This window comes from Fopius arisanus, unplaced genomic scaffold (assembly GCF_000806365.1).
Source record: "Fopius arisanus strain USDA-PBARC FA_bdor unplaced genomic scaffold, ASM80636v1 scaffold00118, whole genome shotgun sequence".
NCBI classification, from domain to species: Eukaryota; Metazoa; Arthropoda; class Insecta; order Hymenoptera; family Braconidae; genus Fopius; species Fopius arisanus.
Genome location: NW_011887857.1, coordinates 128529 through 152112, shown reverse-complemented (window position 1 = coordinate 152112; position 23584 = coordinate 128529). Strand labels below are relative to the sequence as shown.

The following is a 23584-nucleotide window of genomic DNA, read 5'->3' as shown; positions in this document are numbered from 1 at the left end:
GCACATTGCGACGACATCGACTCGGTCCTACCAGACTCTGCAAGTTCAACTTCAGAGGTGCCTCTAATAGCAGGACATTAACCAGTCCTGTATCTTAGCAACCAGAACTCTATCTTTATCAGTCTCTTTTTGGACCCTCCGGTGTTGCTGTTTATTGCGAGGCATGATTGATACTGGGGGAAATATAACCTTCCCTGCTTCACCCTTGCGGCAAAACATCTCTCTTTGTCTCCAGCCCCACAGCATCAATAAAACGACCGATTCAATTTTAAACCATAACCGGAAATACTCATTGAGTCTTTCATACAACCAATACGACGTGCATATTATTTATCTTGTATTGACAATATTTGTATTGACAATATTTTTACCCATAGATCTCGTAAATAATTAAATGAGATAATAATCTGGATAGATGAATGTCAATGTCATTAGACAAAAAAAAAATGGAATAAAAAATGACCGGAAATGAAGCGCTGCCCTTCGGTCAAACGTGTGTCGTGAGATAAACTAAAGTGTCATTAAAAAATGTTCAAATTAATTGGAACAAACCGCATTCGCTGTTTCCGAGCGATTTGTTATACATGGCAATCCAATGCTACAATTAACGTCACATTTTCCCGGGAATAAATGGAGCATTCGCTGAATAAAAAAATAACACCGGAAAACAGGTGCCGAGAGGGTGAGAGGGGAGGTGAGGGAATGGAGTGAGAAAAATAAATAAATACCAGGAATAACAGAGTGTGACAGTCTCGTTAATCGTTGGGCGTCCCGATCGTCCGATTGTATCGCGGACACACATTTCGCCCCATTCGTATTGGATATAACGTACACCTCATTCCCCCCACGAAAACTGTGAGTGGCGTATGTCAGACGATAAGTAGCCCCTCCCCTTTTTTATATATTTATTTTACTTCTGTCATTTCTTTTTTCACGCAATTTTTTTATTCCAACCCCCTTGTCTTTTTTCCGAGTACTTACAAGACACGCCGCACAACTACTTCATATTCAGCCCTCGTACTGCGGTTTCCTCCGGCCCTCGTGCCACTTTATATATAACATTTGACCCGGCCGCTCCTTTCTGGCTATCTTTATCGGGCCGTGGCAGAGGGCGTTGAAAATCACGTCAGGGGTCCACGATAAGTCAAAGGGTAAAGGGGGACAAGTCATACCGGCCTCTGTGTAAATCGGGGGGTGGCACAACTCAAGTTCCCTCGTATTGACGTTCTTTCGATACACATATGTATGCATATGCCTTTAAATCGGGCTCAGCCATACATCAAACCCTAATTCCACTGTGTAAAACCAACAGACGCCCTCTACACTGTGTCACTTTTTTTCACCTTTTCTCTTTATACTTTATCTCGCGTAATCCGAGATATATATCCAACGGATTATGGATACCGTACATGATGTATTTTCGTTGTTTTTTTTTAGGGTGATGTATAAGATGTCGATTTAATTTTGAACTATTGCGGGAGGATTTTTGGTGAATGGATTGTGTTGGGATCATCCGGAATTTTTGCAGGTTTTAGTAAATGAGAATCGAGTTGTTTTACTTGAAATCGCGACTAATTTTCTAAAAATTTGAATTTCTTTCAAGCAATACGAATAGAATACTGAAGGATTTAAGTCTTGAACCTTCCGAATTGACGCGAAATCATTTCATGTAGTGGTGAGTGGAGCAATTATTTTCATCTCGTCATAGAAAGCCCACCGATTTAATCGAATACTGAAGTATGTAACTGGTTTCCCCTGACAACTTGGAATTAAATTTAATCGAGATATTTGGGGATGAAAAAAAAAAGACGGCGTCTCGACGAGAAAAATTCCCGTCGCAGTTTAGCGGCAACGTCGTGGTTTCATACTTTTCTCTATGTTCTATTTTTCTTCTCCCTCTCCCTTGTTTCAACATTTTTTTTCTTTCGTCGGGGCATGGGTGGTTGGATGTAATTCCCCATAGAAAAGCGGGAGGTTGTTCTGGAACTCTCGGGTCACGTAGACGACCTAACTGTGACACCCACCCTTGTGCCTTTTATACGAAGGGTTACTGCCGTCGTGGAAAAGTTCGAAAAACCCGGGGTGAGGAAAGAGACGAGGGAAATCCATAAGCCGGAGGAGAATCGGACCTCACCTAGGAAACTTTATCTTCCTTTTGTCTCAGCCCTAGTGGACAAAATGATGCTCGTAGCTGCTGAGCTCAATCCGAGAACCTCCTCTTCTGTCACCTCGGCTTTTTTTATTTTTTTCACATGACAGGAAATATAGAGTCAGTCAACCTCTCATATATCCAGGTTCTCTTTCATGTATGGGAAATATCGTACGGCAATCCCTGATCTTTTTTGAGTGGCTGTTTTCGTTGGACCTTCGCATAACATGACCCATCGATACCTGATTGGTTCTCCTCCGATAAAAAAAAAATATTCCTTCCATCAGGATTTAGTTTACACAACGAAATATCAAGATTTTTGGTAAATTCCATTACTTTGTCCATCGTCCATCAACTTCAATCTCTAATTTCTTTGATTTAACTTTTTTGGAAAAAATCTGAAAATTCAGTCGGTCAATTTTTTTATTTTTGGACAAAAAAGACTTTTTTTGGGATAGAAGGGATAATTGAGAGGAATATCCAATTTAAAAAGAAATTGTTCAAATTCTATTATTCGTCCTTTTGTGTGAAATTCTTTCAAACTTCAGTGAAGCTCTCACCTGTCGAGAATTGAAAGGGCGAAGATAGATAGGTAGATTCGTTCATTTTTCTATGACATTGTCAGTTTAGAATGAAATTTCAGAATGTCCGACAGTGAAGACTCATTCGGAACTGCCTCTTATCATGGTTATATTGGGCTTTACAACAATATTAAACTGATATTTTTTAAAATACATCCTATTCAAAATTTTGTACATTTTATCCGGATATGATTTTTCTCCACCGATGCGAAAATTGATGGGATTCCCCGTATAAATTATATTTAACATATTTTCAGCATTATCGCTGGCATGAGATATCGAAGATACACACCCATTTCGATATTACTCTACTCCCAATCCGATTATCGTATGTTGTCACAGTTCGATGAGCACGAGAGCTCGCACCCCGGCACTGTTTTGGAATATATAGAAGCATTCTATCTATCCCATGAATTTATGATGAGTTCAATATAAGTCCTCTCAGTAATGGTGTCGATATCCGATACACTCGCTCTCGATATTGATGTGTGTCTAATTCTAATCGCAATCAGCTGTGTCTCTCTTATCCCACGTATGCATCTGTGGACCACTCCCAAAAAATTCAACCAAATATTTTTTTCGTTTCCATTTTTCTCCACAATTTTCGGAATTCTGAAAATTATTTCTCACGATTATTCAGGATTTTTTCATATCAAGTTCTGATCGAATCTCAGGCTCGCCTGATATAATTTCCACTCCGGGAGTTGAAGCTACAATTCTGCACGCGATGTCACCGGGAAGACCCCAGAGGATCAGTGAACGCCGAAGAATTTTTCCCGGGTTGAAGAATAAAAAAAAGTTTTTGCCTCAGCGATAAAATTCTCCACGAGCCTCTGGCGGCTTTGACTTCTGCCTTTTTTCTCCCCTCAAGTTTTCTCCACCCTAAAAACAGCCTCATACCGGTGATCCGAACTTGCCAAAGTTTCAAGCTTCTTCTGTTTATAGTGTCAACTAGTTTTGTATAATAGAGTGCTCAGGTTGCTTTGCAGGGATGCATAAAACATCGAGTTCGTCTCGATGCATCTTTCATCATTCCTTCATTTTCCAGTAAAATGGCATAACCGCATGATTAATTCAATTCACGATCTCTCCATTTAAGCTATTAATTTATATTTTTTTATGCCCCAAATTTTCATCAGATACGATAATTGCTTGCAATATTTAATGATAATTTTAAATTCCGGTGGTATTATTTGTATTTGTAATCGAGAAAGTAGAAAATTCTGAGCAGATCTCGTTACCATAATAAATCCATGCAACGATGTGGAAATTTCATTAACTCATTAATTAACTGAATTCTCGACGACTAGTCGCTCAAATTGCCTGCAACTATATACAACGCGCAATCCATTAATTCCATCCCATATCATCAATAGAAACGATAATATGGTGACATAATCCATCGGCTAGATAATGGTTTTGCGGTATCGACTCAAAATGTAAAGATCCAGTAAATCTCGAATCCAACGCGCCCTAATTTCTCTCCACTCTGGAACGTACTGAGCGTGTCAATCCGCAATCCGATTTGCATCAGAATCATCAATCTTGACGATCGTTACACATTTCATCGTCGAGTATACTTGACACATTGATAGTCGCTCAATCTTACGCGAAAGTGCACGATGATTGAGCATTCTTCGGACATTCTCTGGCGGTACACTAAGAATAACTTGATCCATGCCATTCCTTCCTCCTAATTCTCTTTTTGTTTCTATTATTTATGCCTTTGTACCCAAAACAAAAAATCCTGAATTCTGATTTGTTATTCGGTTGAATATGAGATGAACATTTTTTTCCTCAAATATATCGAAATTTGGATTGATTTAGATCCACTCAATTCGCATCAAATCGAAAATCGGCAAGGATGAGTACTTTTTTAAGATGGAGATAAGTGGCTTTCTAATCCTCCAAAGTAACCGTGACAACGCCTATTAAAGATCGCTTCCTGTCGCGACATCACATCTGGCAGCGAAGGGTAGGAAAATGCTCTCAAATGCGGAGGGCCTTTTTCCCAATGCTGTTTGCTGTGCAAAAAGGGGGAACTATCCAACCGAGTATGGAAGGCTCGTAAAAAGGGTGCATGATATTTCTCAGTTATTCGACTGCGCCCTACACTCTACCCGGTTGCTGTCTCTCTAGTCGATTATGGAAGTAATCATTGTGGCTTATTTTTCCACACAGCTGTCAGAGAATATGTCAACATTTTTACGGCACCCCACACTCCACTCTCTCCTCCACCCGTACTTTACACTCAACAAATACTAGATTCTCAAGATGTGACTTTCCTCAGCGAGTGGAAAAAATGTGAACAAATAAATCGACGAGATAATTTACTGAGGCCATCTGCCGTTTGTTCGCTAATCGTGAATTTTTCATGTGATAAAATTTTGACGGGCATTGAGGCTTTCGTACATCGTTTAAGAAAAACCGAAGCATGAGACGAGTGCTGATGGGACAAAAGAATCCACCGGTTGGCTTATGCACCTTGAAAGAAAGGTGTGAATGGGAGTACTTCTGGTGGCTAGATTCGCGCTTTTCTGCGTTGAAGGAATACGGATAGATAAAGAGACAGACAGTCACCGGGAATGAAACGGCCTTGATAGGTCCTCGAGATATAGTGAAGACACTTGAAAGGAAAAAAGGGGGTGATGCAACTTGTGCGAGAACGGAAAAAGAAAGAACAGAAAAAGATAAGCGAAAGGGAGCTACAGGGCTGTCTGGCAGGGTGTCTCGTCGTCATTGTCCGGGGTGCGTTTCCCTAGCTAAAAATGCAAGCAGTCGCTTTATAAAACCTGGGTAAGACACCCTCACTGTCAAGCCTCGCAAGCGCACACCCAAATCACCAGACATTACTCTGTATGTTGCTCGATATAAGCTGAAAAAAATGCGGGGGTATTTGAAACAAAATATTAAAAGTTGGAATAGCGTGTCATTTGCGACTTATGTAACAGGAGTTGTGTCTTTTTATTTTACTTGCGTGCACCGGGAAAAATGGCTATATATGCTGTTTCATCATTGAGAATTCAAGTGTGAGGGAAATAGAACAAGCTTGCTTTATTTTTTACCGAGTATTTCACGCTTTTTTTCGGCCTCGGGAGTGGATGATTCATGGGCTGAGAACAATGAGGGGTGACTGGAATTTTCACGGTAATGATCGTTTTGGAATGATCATTTGGGGGGATGTGTATGTGGGAATGTTGGTATTGATTTAGGGGTTAGTATTTTGGAGATAGTGAGGGTGGATAATGATTTTGAAATGGACGTTGGAAATTTCGGTTGTTTGGAAACAGAATGCGAGCGATTCGATTTTCTTTGGTTTCAATGGAATAACTTTGAATTAATCTTTACGAGAACTCAACCGATGAAGAATGCCAGTGGAAAATATACGAATATTGTTCATCATTGAAAAGGCAATGGACAAAGGAATGCATTGATAATTATCTCAAAGCGCATTTGGTATCGTATAATTGAGCAGCTGAAACAGAAAACCAAAAAAAAAAAATGATTCTCCTGTCTTTATTTTCACTACAGTAATTTTCAATGAATCTTCAGGAAGATTCAGCGGCAATCGAATCCATTCAAGTGCGAAGCACTGGATTATCAATTTATACATCAACGAGTAATCCACACGTGCGAATATCATTTCTGTCATGCTTTGTATCATTTCCCCAGGTTCATGAACGTATTTATGCGCCTGTCAATTCCCGACAACGGTGAAAAAAAAATGACAGAAAAAAAAAACGTTTTCTTTTCATGTTCTCATCCGAACGTCTGCATTATATATTTCTCAATAATTGTCAGTAACAAGACGCGAATGAATATTATTCCCAGACTGTGATCTACCTCGTCGTTCTGGATGGTTGCGTGCAACAAACGAAGGGGTGAATGTAAAAAAGAATGAATAAAAAAGCGAGAGAGAAGGATTCGTTGTCGCGTCGTGGGGTGCCTCCCGGGGAGTAAAGGGATGAGACGTGGAAACACGCCATTAATAGCATTATTTTTTTTTTTTTAATTCCTCCGATTCGGTTTATAGGGACATTCAGAGAGAGGTATTCCGTCAATTCCTCCCGGTGTCGAACAACTTTTCCCTCAAACAATGTCGGCTTTTTTATTTTTTTTTTCAAATTTTTTTTTTCTACTTTTTTTGGCATTCGTCGCTCTTATCCGACCGCTCTTTTTCGTTGAATTAGTACGAGTTTCTGATTCCTTCGGTGCACAAATGAACGTCGTGATTAGGGGAGTGGCACGACAATGCCGGAAAGTCGGAAAAAAGGGACAAAGTCCTTACATCAGTGTCAGCACGAAAAACGAGTTCAATCCGTTATGCCCCCTGGTTTCTACGCGCACTTGTCTGCAATTAAACTTTGCAGAAACAAGATTCATTGATTATTCAAGTTTTTACTACTTTCTCAATTGAAGAGTCTCAGAAAAAAGTCATTTAACGAAATTTTAATATTTTTAATTGTGTACAGAATTATAAATACCATTTTCTGGTATCTCGGGTAAAATAAAATCTAATCGGAATATTTTTTCCAATTAAAAAAAAAATTTCTGGAAAACTTCCTTCTGAAACAAAAAAAAAATCGGGAAACAAAACAATTGTATTTTTGGGAAGTTTTGAAAAATTTTTCAAAAATTTGTTTCGGAAAATTTTTTTTATAATTTTCTAGACATTTTTGCGATTATAATTTTTTATTCTAATTATACTGTTGTTTTCTTACTTTTTCGATTTTTCAATATTCTAAAAAAAAACGCCATGTAAATTATAAAAAAAAATTTCCTATTCAAGTTTTTGAAAAATTTTTCAAAACTTTTCGAAAAAATAAAATTGTTTTATTTTCAATTTTTTTTGTTTCATAAAAAAAAATTCTGAAAAGTTTTCCAGAAATTTTTTGAAAATTTGGAAAAAATATTCCGATTACAATTTTTTTTTACCCGGGATGCCAAAATGAAGGTCGTTCTTGCTCTCAGAATGAGTTGAAGTTCAGAGAAAGAAAATCGATCGATTCCCTAAATCACTCAGCACTTTCTATTTCTTCACCACCTCCTCGTCCTTTCCGCAGAGGATTTGTTCGCTTTTTTCATCAATCCAAGCCTCCATCATTTCCGAATCACCGGAAATCAACGCCCCTGCTGTGAACAGACACACCTTTCGATCCCAACCAACCGAGGGAGGCATTTTTTTTCGCTTATCATTCAAAGCACGTGATGTAGTTTCATCGTTATAAGAATAGGGCTCACTTGCCAAAGTCCTTCGAATTAATGCATTAAAAAGTTTTATAAAAAGAAAGGAAAGCCCTCAACTTCAAACCTCAACTCTTTTTCTTGGCGAAAAATTTTATTTGACACTAGCACAAAGTCCCGTTAAACTTCCACGAGGACGCGTCGTTCAACTTTATAAGGTTACACTTATAAACAGTAAAATATAACTTTATTCTGGCACAGTTAAACCCTCTCACTAGCACTTTTCCCCTGCGGCATTCAGCCCAGGACGTCTCAAGTATCCACAAACCCGGGGAGGAGAAACCCCCTCAGGCTGGTGGTAGTTTGATGCCAATTTTAAGGTCGTCAAAGTTGTGCAAAAGCTTGCTCCCAAGTGGTATCTTCCAAGCCCACCAACTTTTCCTCGAGGAGATGTCTTTTCATCCAGTCTTACACGTATGCCCTCGTCTATCCGCGCCGAGGGACTCATTCCGTTCCTCAGTTATTCCCTTTTTTTATTTCTCTCAAAAATGTCAAATTCTCCCGAAAACTTATCCTTTAAATTTCCAGTGAAGAACCCTCAAATTTTTGGTACCATAAAAGTGGCCAACTGACGGCATTAAAATTGCCGTTTTTTTCTTTTTTAGATAATATTTTTATTTTCCATTTTTTATATTCCCATTTAGCAAACCAATCAATTTTCTGTTTCAGATGTAATACGAAAAACCCTGAACATCGACTGCCCTGGAAGTGCAAGTTTGGTGCATTGGAATTTCAACAGTGAATATTAAATAGTGCATGTTTGTGCGGAAGATACCGAAACAATAATCATAAAAGACTTCAGAGATAAATAATATTACATTACTGTGATTGTGCGCAAGGTTTATAGGGAATATCGGTGTAGGCCCTACGGCGGCGTTGAAGTGGACCCCAACGGTGCAGGGACCGGGCAGACATGGTAAGTGAAATAAAATTCTCCGGAGGAGAATTCACTCATGACCCCGAAAGATTGTTTATTCCCTACCCCTACCATATACTCTCCCAAAATCGCACGTTTTCTGCAAAACTGCAATTTTCTTTTAAAAAATTCTCTCCCAAATCTGACGGCCCAAAAATTTTTCCGACATTTCAGTGTTGAATGTGAATATCAAAAGCGGATGCTTTCGGATTATTTAATTTATTCATAGTAGGCAATAATTCGTGCTGGAATTACTACGAGTACATTTTAAATAAGTATATTCAAATTTTAAATATTCATATTTTTTTTTTTCGTGAAATTTGACAGTCCCATCATACGCTGAGGTGCCTGGAAATATCCGAAATAATCTCGTACATCGGGGCCTCTAGCGTTTCTCCATGTGGGGTGGAATAGACTCGCTCGAATCCACGCCGCGAAATGCATATGAAACGTCAAATGCACCTCGGTGCGGTCCATCAAAATGCTAATATCTTTTATCCGTTCGTCGGTACGCGCCTCTCGATAATGTATGCGTTCATCGCGAAATCAGTATTCAGACTGCGTAAAAGCGATTCACCCTTACGTTCCCGTGAGCAATGTAAGGATCTATTCTCCATTTTCATACACCATCCGCTGTTGGGATCAAATCCCGACGCACAAAAAAATCCCCAAAAGTTTATCGCATGAGCCACCTAAAAAAATTGCAAATAAATGACAACTGCAGCAATTGCACTCCACAATGCATGATTTTTTTTATTTTATGAGAGAATCGGAAAAATGATGAATTGATTTTTTTTTCATGATTCAATAATGATAATCTTAAATTGATAAATTATCATCTGCGATGATTTGAGATCAACGAAGGGGTCATTACGAAAATATGAAATTTGAAAATTGTTATCGACTTTTGTGAAATAGTGAAATAATTGAATTTTTTGATGACAATTATAAGGGAGAATTTCAATAGAAAAGAATTGGTGAAATATTCAGTTATTTCTGAATGCTTATAAAAATATTATCTCAATGGTGTACACGAGAATCAAGACGCAATCACGATCCGACTCCAATTGAATATAAATCGTTCACTCACGGCTTTTTTCCTGTTCGACATTCACTGGAGCCGGTGATCGGTTGCTTATTTTCCTCCAGATCAGCATAGAATAGTAGAGTGGATTATATAGGGATAGGGAGGTAGAAAAACGAGCCACTTTACGTTTTTACGTGCACGGGGAGTTTAGAGAAAGGAATGAGGAAATATCAGTCCAGGAAAACCTGCCTATTTATTGGAAGGGGAAAACATTTTATTCAGAGAAAAAAAATAAACGAAGAAAAATGATAAAGAGAGAATAGAGAGATTTTATCACTTGGTAAATTGAATTCTGTGATTCTGAAAGGGATGCAGAAATGTGAGATGAGGGTGGAGAGTCGTGTCGGTTTGCCTTGTGAATCGGAGTGGTGTACCTGGCCCTCCGACGGCGCAAGACTGGCATTTGCATGGTAAAGGGACCCTCAGTGGATGATATTTATTATTAAATTGAAGATGGAATTGTTCCTTTTCCAAATCCATCTCAATGCTGACGTCTCTCTATAATTTTCACGGATAAAACTCCGTCTGAGCGGTTTATGTACGACGCTGGTGTTTACAAATATTTTCAGCACTCGGTGCAAGCTCTCCCGAGCAAATCGATACATCACTTATTCTCAAAATCGACAGTTCTTCCAAATTGAATGGCGACATTCGACCTCGACGACAAAGGCAATCCGTACAATTTTTTTTTTTTTTGTCAACTTCAAACTAAACAAACCCAGTGGCTACATTCGCTCAGAACGACGTCCACACCACGTTTCGCCAATTTATTTCGAACGTCATCTTGGAATTCCCCATTGGGTGTTGTACAATTCATGAAAAGCCGATTGTACACCCGAATCATTCGTCTAGACATACCATTTTCCACGTGGGTGCTTTAACACGTGTATAGAAACACGAGTACAAAACAGAAGTTTAAGTCATGTTGAACTCCTGTTGAAATACGTTCATCACGCGCAAGCATTTCTCTTTCATTCCAGATTTCCCTCAAGATTTAGTTTTTAAAAACACCGTTCTTATCAACATTGAGGGTATGATAATAATCAATGTGTGAATTATTGTTGCTCGAAAAAAATGATTGACTTGCGAGCACAACTCAAAATTCATTGGGAATACCAAAGAAGCATTTTATCTTTGCGAATACTGGAGTCGTGAATGCACTAAGAGAACTTCAAGTGTATTATGCGAGAGTTATACTCGCGTAATTGGCAATAATGGAACCACGAATGCTACTAGGGCAAGACATTACCTCCATAGTGGTACAGCAAATAGCATATGCATTAACAAGTGCATTCTCCACTGCAGTAGTGTTGCATACTTTTTGCAGGCTTAAGTGAAATGCGTACGGAGGTTTCAATGCAGCCACCAAGTGGGAATATGCATATTGATATCGTGATACTGAAGGGGTTGAATTACGTTGGTATAATTTGGGGGGTTGGGCTGGTACAGTCACTTCAACATGGCCTCCCACGGGATAAAAACCAATAAAAAGATTCGTTGATTATAAAAACAACAGTTGCACAAGATAAACCGAATGAACATGAATAACAATAAAAATAACACCAGAAAATAATAAATCCCTTGCTCTCTCTGGACGTTGAGGTCAGCTATTGAGCTCCTGTAGACATGATTACGCAGAGCTATCCGAATGTGCATCAGCCCACCTATAAACAAGAAGCTAACTAGAGAATACCGAATAAAAGAACCGAGGTACTAGCTTATCATGTTTACGAAGTAATAGGACGACGTGGTCTCCAGCTGGAGTGACTATCCCACCACCATCAGGTCACAACGTAGACCCCAAGCCACGAGGGTTGATCATTCACGACTGATAGGCTCACCTCACGAAAGGGGGGGGGGGATATCTAGCCACTGTCTGAGTCACTCTCAACCAGGGCGCATTAGCCGGTAGCAATAAAACCGACTGTAAACAGAACTGAAACCCCAACCCTTCAGGATCTCCTGTGGGGCTGTCCAATGTCAACTCCTGTCCCGGAGTTGCTCCGAGGGTTGACCAACTCCTGCATTTACGATTATTGAAATATCCCAAACTACCCAGGAAGCATAAAAACGTTATGTTTGTTATATGAGACGTGTCACTAACAAGAGAGAAACGAAAATGGGATATAATGTATAACTGTTGCATACCAGACACATAAATATAGACCTTGTTGTTCGCCGTTAAGGCTTATCGTTATTCTGCACACGTTGGTCGTTCGTCGCAGCTCAGGCCAAGGCACTAACAACTACCAGTTACGAGTAAGCGAAAGAGCCCACCTCTCGCTCTTATACTTGAACTCATACCACTTTTGGTGAAAATCCCTCACCCCTCATCCCTCACCCCTTTCCCGATGGCAAGGCTCGTGGATAAACAACGGGGGCTGCCTAGGGTAGAACCCCCTCGGTGTTGGCCCTCACCCTTTCCACAGGCCGATGCCCGTGAGCATCGAAATTTGCATAGAAACACCGCGAACTTGGACTATTAGCCCCCAGAAGGTGTATGGGGCTACACTTGGCGGGATTCAATTAATGAAATAGCTAAGCTGTGAGGTACTCTGAGGTAGACGGAGGAATCACCCCCATGAAGTCAGCAAACCAGGAGCATAATCTGGAAATTCTTACTGGCGATAAATAATGTTTCGATTCTGTGTTTTTTTTTTACCACGAAGAAAAACAATTTTTCCATTACATCTCCTTAGATGTTGGCAATTTTTTTTAAATGAAGATTTTTATTTGAGATTCGTTGATCTAGATCATCAATAGAGACGGTCTGATGTCCGATCATCTCCGTGCTGGATCCTCTTATCTCTCAGGGTCATCAAATTTCCCAAGCCCTATTGCACCGTATCAACCGGAACATGCGGGTTTTTCAATCTTCAAATACGGAAGAGCTATAGCAACAACACTCGTCTGTCGTTTCCATTCAAATCCCTCATACCCTATATTCTTCCAGCTGTGGAGTATCTCCGTGACCTGCTTTGCCCTTTGAATAAAAGGTGAGGGCCCTTTTCAGCGACTACTCTCATCATTCCTTATCTGCTGGCACATCTGCGGCCTCATTTGCAGCCATATATGAAATTCATCTCGCATCCGCTATTATTCTGACCCCGGAGTCTTGTATCTCGGCCGAGACTTGTACCAGTTTTTTTTTTTTCGGTGCCATCCTCCCACAATCTCCAATCTCTCTAGCTTTTTGGGAGATCCAGATTATACCATCGCGCGGAATTTTCCTCTTGGACGGGATGAATCATCAAAAAGCACTCATCAGTTTTTATTTATTTGCATAATGCCTTTCGTGGTACCCATTATTTTGGGGATTATAATCTATAATTGAGACTTCGATAAGTCTGAAATTTTGGATTGACATGTAATGGATTTAAAAACAGGATTTGAGCTTTTGGTCGTCAAATATATTTCTCTCAAAATGTCAACAGCGAAAATATTTAACAGCATGCAAAATCCCGTGACGATATGCACTCGACGTGAATGTGAATTTTTACACACTGTACCGTAGAAAATGGCTCCACGGGGGGAATTGGTAATCGTACAACAGCCATACTATTCACGTTGGCACTGCTCCGCGTTTCGAAGAACGTAAAGTGCTCTCATTACTGGAATGATAACGTTATATTAATTCTTACGGAACGAGCTACCATTACCCGTGATATAAAAGCTGGATGGCACGAGTGGGATTCCGCCGAATCATTTATTGTGAGAAGAATTACCATCGAGTGAAAATTGTAAACTGAAGCTTTCGCTAAAGCTGCTATTCCCTATCTGTGATTTTTTTGTGAAGCTCCGGGAGATGGATCTCGTCAACGGATCAACGGTCAAGTCATGGATCCGTTTCATTCTTCAAAGCATTCACCTTCCAATAATCACATTTAAAACTTGTGTACTAAAACAAAAAAATGCATTTTTTCTCTAAACCACTAGAGTATTCGGTGATGTAGTACTCTGTCACTATGATTCCTATATTTCTGGTCTAAATCGAGAAGTTGAAAAACCGCGGGGAGCAATTTTACTCAGATAAACTGAATGGAAAAAAGTGCAATAAAAATGAAATGTCAACTTGCCGGTGGTACACAGAAGCAGAGAAAAACGATGGGATTATGGAAAAGCTTGGTGCAGTTACTCGAGACAAAGTGCCGAAGAAGAGGATACTCTAGTAATTCGCAGTGGCTCAAACGGGGCAGGTGTAACGATTTCCTTGGGATGTGACCTGTGTTGGTACTAGTTCCACTGGGGGCTTTCAGCTCGAGGGAGAGGATACCATTTGGCTCCGAGAAGAGGAACACGCTGGAATAACAATAGAGGTTATGTTCGTTATATCGCTGTGCTTGCGAATGCTTGAAAAGTTTGCAGCTGTTGATGATTGTCAGGTATAACAAGAAAACAGAATCATTGCCAACTTCTCGATTGTCTCGGCATTCGACGAATATGCAGTGGATGCAACTTGTTGGAAGTTTGTTAGGTTCTAGAAGCTGGGGATGATGAAGAGCATCGAGTTTTCAGTGCAGCGAAGAGTGATTTGCCGTGGAGAACATTTGTTTGCATTATTATATCGATCACAACGTCGACTGGATAATCCAAAAAGAAAACCATCAAATCATACAAATTATCAACGTTAAACATAAAAAATAAATAAATCAATTAATGGTGTGAGAAATAATGTTTTAAACCATTGAGGTGAATTTTTTTCATTGGATTTATTCCTAAAAAATCTCTCTTTCCTAAAAAAAAATCAACAATCGTGTGAGTTGATTGAAATTTCTGATTGAAAATCCATCACTTGCCATATGTCACCATCAGAACACCAAGTATCCATATCACCAGACATATTCCCCATTTTGTTCCTCACAATTTCATTTTATCTGGCGATTCAAACCCACAGAATGGATATATATCCTTTTGCCGGGACTTTCAGACACACTCCCATCGTATTTGATGCAACCCTCATTCCCCGATCCCCGGTGAAATAAGTCTTACGATCGTTTCTCCATTCTCGTTGTGGGCAATTGCACATGAACACGGATTAAATAGTCCCTCCCGCCCCTTTTTCCCCGACGAAAAGGCCAGACTCTAAGCCCGTTACATAAGGACTTTCTGGATTCAAGCCTGTCGCATGTTCCAACGTTTCATGTCTCTGGAGGATAGTTATGGGAACCACGCCAATTACAGTCCTATCGTCCAATCCTTTTTCCGATACGTTATCTACAGAAAAGAGGATTTAACTTGTGACGAAAAATGTTCAGTAGCAATCTCATCATCTAATATTGTCGAACTATCTCCATCCAGAGGGATTAAAGAGGAATTGAATTTGTAGGTCTTCCTGATGATGAAACTTATCCCCATCACGACTGCACTGAGAAAAATCAGTACTTTTATCAACTTAATTTATTACCCGCAGATTGAAATTCCATTTCTTCTGATAAAATTCATTGGCGGATTTTTCAGACAAAGGAGAGAATTTTAAGAAGAAATTTTGTCTGCATTTTCAAAATTTCGATAATTTTTCAACAGATTCATGAAGAATCCCGGGTAAAAAAAAAATTGTAATCGCAATATTTTTTCCAAATTTTTTCCAAATTTTTCAAAACATTTCCCAAAAATACAATTGTGTTGCGTCCCGATTTTTGTTTAAAAAAAAGAAATTCTGAAAAGTTTTCCAGAAATTTTTTGAAAATTTGGAAAAAATATTCCGATTACAATTTTTTTTTCTCCGGGATAACGAGACTGAATTAATCATTCCTTATTAACCAAATTCTTCCATCAGTATCTTCTATTTCCGATCTATCCGTAATCTATCCTACACCACGTATGTTCCCCTCATCCGCAGTGCAGATTACTACGGAATTTCTCGTGTCGAGTCAGCAGGCACCGGATGAGAATTTCCCAGCGAACCAATGATAATTTAAATGTGAAATCGATAATACCCCATGGAGACCAACGACTGGAGGCGATTGGCATTGCAACCTCCTCCCGTTATTCGAAATCCTCGGAGATGGTGCCTTCACCTCATCCACTGGTTGACGAGACGGAAAATCCTCATCAGCAGAGCGGTTTTCTTTATTTTTCCAAGACCTCCAGCAATACAAAACAATTTAATTCAATATCCCCAACGATGATAAATTGATAGGAACGCCGGGGATTGGGGGTGGAAGAGGTTGGTGCGGCTTAGGTAAAAAAATGTCATTTATACTAGACGTTTTTGTTAGATTAATTGTGATGGTACAGTCCTGATGGGGATAAAGCGATTTATTTCTAGTCGGAGGAATCCGCTAATGTCAACGTTAACGAGCAATAAGCCCACTTGTAGCTCGGTCCTTCTGAGCGACGTAATGAGATAATCCTAAGCTTGATTGGCAGATTAATTGGTTATTGGACGATATAAGACACTTTCTCATACTCCCCTTTTAACCGACAAACTGATGTATACGCCCCATTACACACTACACTTCCGTAAGTACTGGGGATTTTTCCCTCAGTGATTGGCACGTTATCACAGAAATTTTCTATCTCATTCCCACGCACACGCAATCTTCTCTACCGGGTTACAGTTGTGGGTGAAATCTACAGGAACTACGTGTAGTTGCAGCACACGCGTATGCTATTTCTTGAGAAGCTCTCACCCCTTGGTGCACACGCTTCACTTGCTTTCTGTCAATTTCGCTTATCTCACTTCCTCCGCATTTTCTTTCTTCCTTTATTCACCCTCTCTCGTGCACCAATCCAACTTTTTATGACTCTTTTCTCTTTCTTGCTATTGCTCGGAAGCACCCGGGGCTCACTGTGACGGAAGAAAAAAGAATCTAAATAAGTGGATAGGTGTGAGGAAATGCTACTCCTTTCTTTTCGAGACCGTTCTTCTGTAAGTGTTGGACGGTTTTACTATATAAATGGTGGAAGAGACTGTTTTCCTGGGAAATGCCTCGCGAAATAACATTTTGCCTCACACCTGTTTGTGATGGCAGTGGAATGTAGATATACAGGGCATTTACAATCTGGGGAGGTGTTTGTTTCTGGATGATGGCGATGGGGCGGATGAAAGAATTGCTTCCGGGGTTTACGATGTTTTTAGCTTGATTGACAAACGGCATTCCGAATGATATTGTGGGAATTCTAGTCGATACAACCCAGTTTCTGATATACAATTGACCATCGATTGTTTATTTTATTTTTTCTCCGTCAAGTCTCTTTCAAGTTCTCGCTTTGTGATTTTACAAAGATTATAAATTTCATATGAATGCCAATTTTCTTCAAATGCCATTTCTCATTTTCTCGTACTTTCGTATAGAAATCCGCAAATTTATGTTATCAAAATTTACGGAAAAACATGAGATGAATTTGTATTATCTCTACATCTCTTTCTCGGAGGGAATATGTACATGAGAATTTGACCATCATTGAGGTGCACCGAACCCGAAGAATGAATTGAAATAGGAAGGAGCCAAGGAAGTATGATTTCCTGGACTCGTCAATATTCCAAGAAGGTCACGAAATTATCGAATTTCACAGGCAAACTCTCTCATCGAGGAATATTTGGTGCAGTGAATTGAAAGCAATCGAAATACACTCGTGTTATTTCGCATTTGACACCATTTGTCCATGTATTCAGACATGCAAATGAATCACTCCTAAACATAGTGCGAGCGTCTTCCGAGACAAGTGATAAGATAACGAAGCGGAAGGGCGTTGAAGGGTTAACACAGGACCGTCGCAGTGGGATATCCTTATCCGTCCTCAAATTCGTATCCGGTGATACTCGAGTTACTCGAGGCTGATGCCTACTATTTTAGACACTGGCAAGCCCCTCTTATTCTCACCAACATTGAAACCTACCGACGCAGGCATGTCGCCCCGATCAATACGACCCCAAACTACGGTTCGCGCATTTCCGAACCGAGTTATCCAGAAAGAGAACAAAAACGCGAGGGAGGAGCGGCGGTTGCGTTCGTCTACATAATACGCGGTGAATTTTGCGGGAATAACATACCGCGTAATAAAAAAAAAAATCTATCGGCAGATCCTCCAAAACGCGAGGACACATTTAAATTCCATTTTATGTTCAATACGTCAACTATTTTTAAGAATCGAAAATTATAATTGTCTTTGGTCTCTGATTTATGAGGAATATAAATTTTTCTATCCGGGAATCTATTTTCTTTTTGAAGTTGACCAAACATGTGATTGGACTCAACTTCTCAAGTGCTTTCTATTCCGTGAGAGAAAACTTGGGAAAAGTTGACTGCACCATGTGCTCGGGATTCTCCTGTGCTATTGGGCAAACTGGAGCATGTCCTTTTTTTTCCGGGCAGGTGGGTGGAGATGAATGGACCAATCTTGGTCAACAACCGGACTTGCCACATTTGACCCAGTATCATTCGGCCAAACTCAGATGGTAATGGCAGCTATAATCGCCAGGGTCTTGGATTCGACTGTTACCCTGAACGATCCACTTGTCTCAATATCAAGGATCATCCTTTCCATTCGACCCACTCCGAGTCTAATCTCGTTGTCCGCAAGGCGACTTAGATGTAGAACACTGTAACAATATGGTCACCTCACGATTATCGAAGGGACCAACGATCCAATATCATTGTATTGCTCATACGAATCAAATTAAAAATTCTCGAACTATAAATTTTTGGCTCACACCTAAAGTAGATGTTAAAAAAAAAATTTCATTAACACGATCTGAAACCTTTAAAAAAAACGATGACCCCATTTCGCTTTTCGCACTGCAATCGTTCGTGTTGTCATTATCAGGATAATTACTACTGAATTCTGATAATTACATGCCTTTAATCTCGCAAAAGTTTCCGGGGTAAATAGGAAAATACAATACCTTGATTGCGCTAGCGTTTTGCTTGGAGGAAGTATTGGAGCGAGAAAGTGGCATGACCTCAAAGTAGAGTAGTTGAACAAAAACACATTACAATATTGGAATGCTCTTCAGAGGAAAATGACGATTTGCGTGAGTTCGGAGTACAATTTGAGCGGCAAAGAATCTTGTTTCTAATACAATGAAAAATACCAACCGCAAAGACTTATTCGAGGTGCACTGAACAAACGTGCAATTAACTCCGCAGGAACCTCCAACTTCTTGGTATTAACTTATCGTTAAAAGGTGTAGTTGAAGGCACGTAGGAAGCGGTAAATAACATTCAGAGTCTGTGTTTGGCTCACCGTATATCAGCACGGTATACGCAGAGAGCGTGTACAGCAGTATTAGATGTGTATTCACGATGGAGGCAACATGAATGTCCATGGATATCAGTTGTGTATGGATGAGTGTGTGTGTTACACTCAGCGTTCATGTCGTGTGTAGGAAATGGGATCGCGGTACCTCAACCTATTTGTTTCCCGAGACACCCTACCCAAGCATCCTCGTATCTCTTTTTTGACCTGCATTCTCAGTCCTTGTTTGCTTCTTCAATCTCCTTTTTCTCTTCACGGAGGAAATTACTTGACTCGGCTATTAAACTATGAACATCTGACTCCACAACGAATCGCCGCAAACTTCAAGCATGTTTTGCCAATACCGAGAAAATACCATACATCTGTTACAAATTCATTGAAAATTCAGTCTTCAATTATAGGAGTTATATATTTAAATTTTTGTTGAAAGTACTCAGTGAATTTTAATCAATCATTTATTTTAGCCCTGAAAATTTGAAAAATTGCGGTTTTTTTACATTTTTATGGGATTCCATTTTGAAGGGCAGTATTCGATTAAAAAAATAACAATAATTTTTATGTTTTTTTTATCCCCTGCGTATGAACGGTCTCTTAACGATATTTTTCAAAGTCATGTCAAAACCAGAAAAATGAGAAACACTCGGTAACAAGAAAAGGATGAAACGGAAGGAACGGAAAGCACTCGACTAGTTATAAATTAAATTCAAAAGTTGTGCAGTTAGGATAGAAACGCGACGGATGGCGTAGGAGAAATTGCTTCGGAATTTTCTAACCGTTAAAGACTCGCCAACTTTCTCTTCAACCTCTTCTCTCCTCTACTTCAATGTGCGCATGAAGAAGAACAGAGAAGCTGGAGCCCATCTGCCCTCCAGTATCTTATCGCACTCGAAAACTTTTCGAGAGGTGAAACCCCGTATCCTCAACTACGCGTCCTATATATTGCACCCTTATTTCATTCCATATAGCGTATATATCGTACATGGAACGATTATGAAGGCCGATAAGTTTGAAAGTTGCAAATTGTTGGCGTTCCTTCTATTACAGAAAATCATAATACAAAAAGTCTCGCAGATCGTCAAGTGATATTATAGAGGAATTATAGTTCACATTGTTTTCAACTTCTGGTGAAAATTCTCAAGTACAAATGGTAATGAGACTCATGCTTGTACCTGATATTCTAGAATACCCCGACACTACGAAATTTCTTTCTCTACAAATTTTCCTTACACAATAAACCCTGAATCAACAAGTTGCATTAATCTCCATTAGATTATAAATTCTCATCAATAAAAAATTTCCAAAGCAGAAATGCGGAAATTTTCGAGAATTTTTTTGGAAAACGAAAAAATTATCGTCAATTGAAAAATCTCAAAAACCACAAAAGACGAAGAAATAATTTGCAACCCAGTATTTTCCCACTTAATGCTCAAACCTTGAGAACTCTCCACCCGTTCCACAATAGGATTTTGGGTAAAACCTTGCAGGATATTGGCCCAGAGAAAGGGACAGCCTCGGATAAAGATGAAGAAGCAGAAACGTAGTAAGAAGATGCGGGCAAGGATTTTGCTTTGATCATAGAGTACACGATTGTGAGTTTGAAAGCAACACTAAGGTCCCCTTTACCATCCGTGTGCATGTGTGTACGGGAGAAAGGCTGTTTGTGCTAGTCCCGGATCCTCTAATCTGTTATCGTAAAATCCTGCTCACTCACTTGGTGTTACCATCACAAGCTTTAAAGCCAAGAGAAAGGAGGTGAGGAAGAGGGATGATAAAAAAAAAATACGCCAATGGTTTTGAGAGAGAGAATAGGGGAATAGTTGGGTCTAAAGAGGAGGGAAAATACGGAGAAAGAAATGGGCGAGGCAATGGGGCTGCAATAGGGGTGAGGGGGTAAATCAGCGTTGAGAATCAAGGGGTGATGTACGTCACACCCCTCTGGTAGATGGAGGAGTATCAATATCACGCTTCACTGCTGCGCCACCACTCGATTTCCGTTCTTTTTCCCTCTCTCAACCTAAAAATCGCTTCCACCAACACTTCTTTTCTTATTATCGGCCTGGAAAAATAATCTTCAAATAGAAATACCCGGGAAATCACTATTCTCGCATCCCGTCTCTTACACACTTCATTCCAATTCCACGGATTCTCTGATTTATCCGGAACAATGTGCCAGCTGGAGAATATATATCCTTTACCGATGAATATTGCGGTTTGCAATGAGATTGCTCCAATCAATCTCAAATCCCAACTTTCTCTTCATTTTCCAATGATTTTATGAGGAGGAGCGTTTTTTCGTGAGGCAGTTCTGGAAGAGGGTGATAAGTGATAACGGATAGCAAATCTCTTCATTCTTCCGTTCCAGCGGAGGGTCAAAAGGGATCTAAGTTTGAAGGGATCGACGGGATGAATTGACTGGGTCTATGAAGAAAAAGGGAAGAACTTGGAGATAAGTCACTCACTTCTTAAAAATATATCTGACATGTGTCCGGGGAAGCGAAAATGGTAGGTGCTTCCGCTTTTTTTCGGGTCCTATTTTTTATTTTTCCTTGGAAACGCGGAGACAGAGGAGCAAACAATTGTTGCAATTTGTCGTCTGTGATGCAGTCAACCTCAAATATTTTCATTACGACTGCTTCTGCTATTATTTGATTGGAGAAATAATCTTCAAATGGAAATACGGGAAAATCAATATTCTCGCATTCCGTCTTTCACAGATTTTTTTTCGGATGGTAGAGATGCTTTGATTTATCCTGAACAATGCATCAGGTGAGGAACATGTATCATCGCGTGTCGATAAATATTGCGACTCGTGGAGATGAGATGCCTGGGTTTATTAAAAACCCAAAATTTTTTGTTCATCTTTGAATCGAAGAAATCCGTCAGCCTGGAGTGCGTTTTCAATTTCGAGGATTTCAAATTATATAAATTAAAAATCAGAAGTCCACCTTTTTAGCTTTGAGATAAGTGATAATGGACAGTAAATCTCTTCTTGCCTGGACTCCAGCAAAAGCTCAGAGGATATCCAAGTTGGAATGGATGAAAAACTAGAAAGAATTGATCGAGTGCATGAAGAAATCGGGAAAGGATTTCCATCGAAAAAATGTCACCGGTTCTTCAAAAATATTTATGGTATATGCCTGGAGTGCTACAAATGGACAAGTAGTTGTTCTTCCTCCCATCTTCCAGATATTTTCACCGCACCACAAAAAGTAAGATTGAAAAAAATAATCACCGCAATTTATCCCTGCGTGAGTACTCGTCATATCACGAGAGAATCGATTCTCCTCTCAGGAAAAAATAAATCCGAGTGATAAAATAGATTCTTCGTCAGGCACGTGAGTAAATAATCCTGGAAGAGATGCGTGCACTGGGACGCACAAGCGTGACGAATTCGCTACGAGGGGAATTTTTATTACTGACCACAAAAAAAAAACCTCTTCAGAGTGGAATCTTTCGAGCAGAGGATCATGATCATTCCGAATGAAATTGGCTCTCCAATGTTATTATCATTGAAAAAAAATGCCATTATCCGGGCCATCGTTTCTGGGAGGATTGTTTTACCCAATTGGAACAAATAACAATCGCTTGAGCGAATGCCATTATCCAAGTGAGATGACCTTTCTGAATGACTGCCTCTATAAATTAGAATTGAGAATAAATTTTTTAATTGCGATTTAAATCACAATTGATTACGCCAGTGATTTAAAAATTCTGTGAAGATCATAAACTGACAATCGAGTGAAGGATCATGATCCAGATAAAGCCTTTTCGAGATAATTGCAATGAGGAAAATGATAATAACACTTCGATAACGCGAGTCGAACAGATCTTGAATGATATGATATGAATATTCCAGATTTGATTGTGTGGGCTGTTATTTTCCCCCATCAATCCCCATATTTCCTCCTTTTGTGCTATGATGTATACTCGAAGAGATGGTCATGAACTCACTAGCTCGAAAACAAATTGCCCGATCTATACATGCTTTATCATGGCAAGAGTCAGTTTAAGGATCGATTTATATTGCAACGGAAGGGTAAAGGGACGGGAAGAATGGTGAAGGTGGCTGTCTGCAAACTCCAATACAAAGCACCACGTACATAGATCCACAGACATGCCTCGTGCTGAGCTTTAACTTGGTTTAACGATCAGCCCAGTGTTTCTACTGCTTGTTCCGCTCGTACGCTCTTCCAAGACGCTATTTTCACGTACCTCTTACTCCGAGGTACCTACAATTCCCCAACTTGCCTCCAGAGAATGGCTAAGTGCTGGCTCGGTTGTTTCAATCCAGTCAGCACCAGATACCGCGTGCATCCAAGTCACGTGACTCGCGCCTTCTTGGTAATAATCGTGTCGATGCCATGGGTGGAATTCCCATGCATGGGCATTAAATTCCAGATCCATTG

General features: G+C 39.8%; 1 protein-coding gene across 1 annotated transcript in view; it reads left to right on the top strand.

The window, feature by feature from the left end:
• LOC105271672 (semaphorin-2A-like) overlaps positions 1-23584 on the top strand; it is a gene marked incomplete at its 3' end in the record, with an annotated part of 219250 nt that overhangs the window by 70356 nt on the left and 125310 nt on the right. The window contains exons 2-3 of the mRNA XM_011313375.1: positions 8644-8890; positions 15982-15984. Coding sequence (XP_011311677.1) covers positions 8888-8890; positions 15982-15984 — 6 coding nt within the window. The remainder of the gene's footprint in view (positions 1-8643; positions 8891-15981; positions 15985-23584) is intronic.